Genomic DNA, 6,268 nt, shown 5'->3' on the forward strand with positions numbered 1-6,268 from the left:
CGTCGAGGTGGCAAGACTCAAGGAAGAAATCTAGAACTAACAGAAGATACAACATTAAACCATAGTTGCAAAAGTCAAGGAACTCTGGGACCTTTGCTATGTTACCAAACTGGTATCAGAGTAATCATAAGACCAATTTTGAAAACCTAGGTTTTGATACCAATTTGACACACTCTAACCCGGAATGTTCAGTTGAACACTTGAATCAAGGCATGCAAAACCATGGTTTTTCTTAAAATAGTAACCCTTATTACAATGCTACGTGTCAAAGCATAAATACGAGTGAATCATAAAGTAAAGAATATTCACATCCTAGAATGATGAATATTTATGCCAAAAAAAAAGAAATTAACATCTTAAATTATCGGAAGTATTGGTTAACAATTGCCAATTATTCCTAGTCTACATAAGAGCTCAGCCTCTAGGTCTTGGAGGGGTACAAAATAGAAAACGTGAGCGGGTCAAAAAATAGGAACCTTTGCTGTAAAACCTGTAATGTTTCAAAAATTCATACTACTCGTATATAAGAAAGCAAAGTACCCAAAATTTCATTAGTAATCTCAAGGATACGAGTGCCCATTAATAATAGTATCTGCAATGTTCATCAAAATCATGCAAGCAGCACACAAGTCATGTAGAAAGTAGCTACATTAACAAGCTGGGTGTGTAAATTACATTATAGAACTATAATCACATGGAGTTGGCGCTAAGCGCTTACATACGGGTCCTAGTTGCCTATTGTAATCTAGGAACAGGTTGAACACCTACTCAAGATCCAAAGTGAACGTAATGGTGCATGTAAACATACACGTAAAACTATTCTTGGCTTGGACAATACAAATAAGGGAAACACCGTGCATACATTTATGATGAGCAAATACTAATCAGTTCTGTTTGCCTTTTCACTTTACATAAGTACTATTCTTTCTGCACACATTTTTACGTACACAATTTTTTTTAATCACGGCGCAACGTACAAAATTCTATTTCATTTGTACTTGTAAGAGACTTTTAGGGTTAAAGATTTATAAGAGCTTAAATGTTAAAATGGTCCCTGTGTTTTAGTCATTAGGTAAATTTAGTCCATGTGCTTTCAATTTGGCCAAGTTGGTCCTTGTGTTTTTCTTCGTTAGCCAATTAAGGACATTTCCATCTAATTTCGATAATTTTTTTTTATAAATTATGATAAACTTATTTATTTGATTTAAAATATTTAAAAGTGAAATAAAACTAAAAATTAAAAGAAAAATTATTCTTCTTCCAATTTTCTAACCTCCTCCCTAACATTACCCTCTCTCTTTTCTATGTCAAAACTGTAATCATTTTTCAGATTGGAAGTTTTATCTCTTACATGTGTTATTTCTAATTGATTTACATTTTTTTTGTAAAGAGAAATGATAATAATATATAATATAATTGTTCTTATGAATTTTTTTAAAAAGATTGAATGAAATGTCCTTAATTGGCTAACATAGACAAACACAAGGACTAAATTAGCCAAATAAAAAACACGGGAACTAAATTTGCTATGTGACTATAACACATGACCATTTTGACATTTAAACCATTTATAAATGCCAAAAACTGTGTTTTTTTATTTTAAAATATCCACTTCATTAAAAAAGTAAAAGTACAGTTGTGATAAATGGTATAAAAAAATAAAGTTTGAGAGATATTGATTTGACAAAACATTTTCAAACACACAATATATAACAATTGATCAGAAAATTAACTGAACAAAAGGAAAAGACATATGTCAATGCCTAAAATAAAAAAACAGCAAGAATGTTTCTTCTGTCTTTTCCAACATCCTAGACAACAAAATAGAAGAAAACAAATGACATTAAAAACAATTGAATTCTGAATGTGCTACTAGTTGGCTGCCATATAAACACAAAAATTTGTACACAACCAGGTCCTTGCTCATGGACAAAACAGAGTCTGGAAAAAGAAAAGCAAACCTAGAGATTCAACTTCTTAATATTGAATACAAATAAACCACTAAAAGATGAACCATGAACTCCTCCTTTTCTTAAAGAAAATGCAAACAGGAAGTTCTAAAGTGTCGTTAATCCTTCTATTAATCCACTTTGCTCCCTGCAATGTGCTGTGTATCTGTTTCAAAATTCGTACGGAAAAAGCACACAAAACAATGTGAAAATCAGATCCCTGGAATCAAAATTAAAAGTTAAAACACATGATTGGGAAAGAAATCAAACACTAAAAAACCAAAGAGAAGAAAAACAATAATGAAAAATACCTGAGAGACTAAGACGATTCAATTTTTGCATGTAGGAAGAAAGAGAAACCAAACGCAACTGCTCATAGCGGTTTCAAACTACACCACATTCATCCTCTCTCATGTGAAGTAGCATGTTTTTTTTTTTTTTTTTTTTTTATCTCTTTGGCAGTTGTGAATTTTTTTGTTTGAGCGGCATTTTAGTCCAATTATTTTTGTAGAAGCCTTGTTTCATCAAACTGAGCCCCTCACTTCATAATAGTAGCGATAGATTATGTTTTGAGATAAGTTAGTTCAACACTAGGATGCCGTAGAATATTTTATTCAACCAATTTTCCAAATACTTTTGTGGGTGTAAATAAAGACATTAGAAAGATCACACCTTTATGTTTGGACCGAGTTTCATCTGGGCCGAAAAACATAATCAGGAGGGCCAGTTAGGCCTGCCCTGCTACCAGCCCACCCCCTCATTTGCCTCCCAATTTTCCGACGACGACGATGCCCTCTTCGTTACCCCGCATTCTGCAGAAGCAACAAGGGAACGACAGAAAACGGATAAGCAAAACGGCGGCGCATGGTCACCCACCACCGCCTCTTCACTCTTTCTTCTTTCAAGCCTCTGCCGTCTGCACCCTCTCTTATGTAATACTCCTTCTGTTTGGAAACGAAGGTAGCTCACTCTGCTCTGGCTAGTCTCTCTCTCTCTCTAGCTTCATCTCTTCTGCTCTAAATTCATTTCTGTTTATCACAAAAAATCCAACCCAACCCATATCTGCTATATCTGTGTTTATATTCAGTTTCTCTGCCGTATTTCCGTTTAAGCATGGTTTTTTGAGTATTGGGTTGTGGGTTTTATACACAAGTAATAGGTGAAGTTATGGATTTGATGGTACCTGTGAACCAAACCCCTGATGGGTTTTGCTCATTTCACAGAGTTGATAGGGTGAGGACAGGAAAGACTGGTAATTTTGGAGCTAGGGTCTGTGGTAAGGTTGGTCTCACCACTCCCGATTATCGGAGGCTCTTTGTGGGCAGCAGAGCGCAGTTTCTTGTTCTCTCCGATGGCATTCAGTGTGGGATACAGGACGGTTACCAGAAACATAGGCGAAAGCGTGTACTTGCTGTGTCAAAAGTCGAAACTTTTAGTTCCAATGGTAGGCTGCAGAATGTTGAGTATACCCCACATGGGGGTTTGAATGGAATGGACTCTTCCAATGGTTTTGAGGAATTCGAGAGTAATAATCAGCTTCGTAGGCTGGTTAGAAATGGGGAATTAGAAGAGGGGTTTAAGTTTCTAGAGAACATGCTTTATCATGGTGATATGCCGGATATTATTGCGTGTACGAGTTTAATCAGGGGGTTTTGTAAGAGTGGAAAGACAAGGAAGGCGACGCGGATTATGAACATTCTAGAAGAATCTGGGGCTATCCTTGATGTTATAACTTACAATGTCTTGATCAGTGGCTACTGCAAGGCTGGTGAGATTGATAATGCTTTGAGGGTTTTGGACCGAATGAGTGTTTCTCCAGATGTTGTTACGTACAATACAATCTTGCGTACTTTATGTGATAGTGGGAAATTGAAGCAAGCGATGGAAGTTCTTGATCGACAGCTGCAAAGGGAGTGTTATCCAGATGTGATTACGTATACCATCCTGATTGAAGCAACTTGCAAGGAAAGTGGGGTTGAGCAGGCGATGAAGCTTTTGGATGAGATGAGGAGCAAAGGATGCAAGCCTGATGTGGTCACTTATAATGTTCTTATCAACGGGATATGCAAGGAAGGAAGGTTGGATGAAGCAATCAAATTCTTGAACGACATGCCGTCATCTGATTGCCAACCAAATGTCATTACCCACAATATTGTTTTGCGTAGCATGTGCAGCACTGGCAGGTGGATGGATGCTGAAAAACTATTAGCTGAAATGGTTCACAGAGGCTGTTCTCCTAGTGTTGTTACTTTCAATATTTTGATTAACTTCTTGTGCCGGAAGGGCTTGTTGGGTAGAGCAATTGACATTTTGGAGAAGATGCCTAAGCATGGCTGTACTCCAAATTCCTTGAGTTACAACCCATTGCTTCACGGATTTTGCAAGGAAAAGAAGATGGATAGGGCGATTGAGTATTTGGATATAATGGTTTCTCGGGGCTGTTATCCAGACATTGTGACTTACAATACTTTGCTTACAGCTTTGTGCAAAGATGGAAAGGTTGATAGCGCAGTTGAGATACTTAATCAACTAAGTAGCAAGGGTTGCTCTCCTGTTCTAATCACATACAATACAGTGATTGATGGGCTCTCAAAGGTGGGGAAAACAGAACGTGCCTTAGAACTTTTGCATGAGATGCGCAAAAAGGGTTTAAAGCCTGATGTAATTACTTATTCTTCTGTCGTGGGAGGGCTTAGCAGAGAAGGAAAGGTTGATGAAGCAATTAAGTTTGTCCATGATTTGGAAGATTCGGGCATCAAGCCCAACGCTATCACTTTTAACTCCATCATGTTGGGTCTTTGCAAGGCTAAGCAAGCTGGTCGTGCAATTGATTTCCTCGCTTATATGGTATCTAAAGGATGTCAACCTACTGAAGCAACATACACCATTCTCATTGAAGGCATAGCTTATGAAGGGTTAGCAAAAGAGGCTTTGGAGTTATTGAATGAACTCTGCTATAGAGGGGTTGTGAAGAAAAGCTCTGCTGAACAGGTGGCAATCAAGATGTAGATGTAAGCAGTTCAACTTTTACTCTCGGATGGTAGGTCATTGTTTAATTATGCCTTTGGATTTCGTCGGCCTCATTTCCCATGACAATGATTTTCATGGTGTCCAAACATATTAATTCATTCGTTTTCTTTGTCTTGAGGATCGAAATCCAAAATCAATTTTGTTAGATATCCATGTAAGTCCTCAGTTTGTTTGATCTGATTCTTGTGCTTCCGATGAATCCATGCTTGTCCGTCCTGTAGTTTCCACTATCTAAAATATTTATACTTATTCAAGTTTTCCACATTATGCTAACTAGTAATCAATATGATAGTTCTCTGATTAACTACAGAGTTGCTGTTAAAAATTGCGTCATTGCTCCATAATGTTCGCGATTTTTTTGTTATATTCTCTCACTCTTGCTTCTTAAAATAATTGTTCGCGATTGTTTTAGCTTGAGATGTTCTATACTGAAGACTAACTATGGTTCTAAGTAGCTTGTACCGTGTCTAATTTATTTCACACATAAAAGTTAAAAGGCGTTGGAGTAGCTCGTATGGAATAAGTTCAGACGTAGAAGTTAAAGGGTCTGTCAACTAGACTACTTGGGTTATCTGGTCGTTGACATCTACCCGAATTGGGGTGGTTCCTCTCTGCACTTATCGTAGGGAATAGGCATGCATCTTCATTGACATATACCTGAACTTGGTGGCTTCTATCTGCACTAGGCCATGTTCTCATAGGGAGTTGGTATGCATCTTCACTGACATCTGATTGGGTGGTCCTGTCTGCACCAGGCCATGTTATCATAGAGGATAATGCATGATCATCACTAGGGTTCTGTTCTTCCCTTGCAACATTGCAGATACATGATGTGCGCTAATGTCGCGAATACACGATGTGTGAGGGTATCATTTTATGCATTCACTTTGTGGTGAACTTACTACACCAAGTGTCGCCGGTGCGCATCTACAACGTCGCATGGGTGATCCAAATTGTAGTCAACGATCATAAGACTGAATATATCAAACCAAAACGATGGATATAATCAAATAGGTTTCGTATAAGTTTGCTCTGGATCGTGTATTGTTACAAAAAAAAAAAAAAAAGGAAAAAAAAAGAAGGACAAGATTAGGCTGATTGGCTGGCCTGAAAACTGTAAAGGGCTGGTTTAGGACCCTCGTGTGACTCACACATCTTGAAACAATCCAGACCAAGAATGAAATGAGAGGACCAGATGTATGTACATGATAAGAAGATGGCTAACTAGCTTATCCACGGAACTAATTTAAATGGAATTAATAATATCCATAGGATATTCTTTCAATAAA

At 37.4% G+C, this 6,268-nt stretch overlaps 1 protein-coding gene across 1 annotated transcript; it reads left to right on the plus strand.

Moving 5' to 3' along the window:
- Nucleotides 1–2,610: 2,610 nt before the first annotated feature.
- Nucleotides 2,611–5,241, plus strand: LOC126605518 (pentatricopeptide repeat-containing protein At1g09900-like). Its single transcript, XM_050272928.1, has 2 exons — nt 2,611–2,909; nt 3,173–5,241. Exons 1-2 carry the CDS (start codon nt 2,626–2,628, stop codon nt 4,956–4,958), a joined length of 2,070 nt encoding a protein of 689 aa, XP_050128885.1. The 5' UTR covers nt 2,611–2,625; the 3' UTR covers nt 4,959–5,241.
- Nucleotides 5,242–6,268: the final 1,027 nt, after the last annotated feature.

This window comes from Malus sylvestris, chromosome 15 (genome assembly GCF_916048215.2).
Source record: "Malus sylvestris chromosome 15, drMalSylv7.2, whole genome shotgun sequence".
Classification (NCBI taxonomy): Eukaryota; Viridiplantae; Streptophyta; class Magnoliopsida; order Rosales; family Rosaceae; genus Malus; species Malus sylvestris.

Bases quoted from the DNA above. Each gene is read 5' to 3' on its own strand.
- LOC126605518 (XM_050272928.1), top strand. From the start codon at position 2,626: ATGTTTGGACCGAGTTTCATCTGGGCCGAAAAACATAATCAGGAGGGC. The intron at 2,910-3,172 runs GTAGCTCACTCT...CTCATTTCACAG, and splicing joins CCTTCTGTTTGGAAACGAAG to AGTTGATAGGGTGAGGACAG.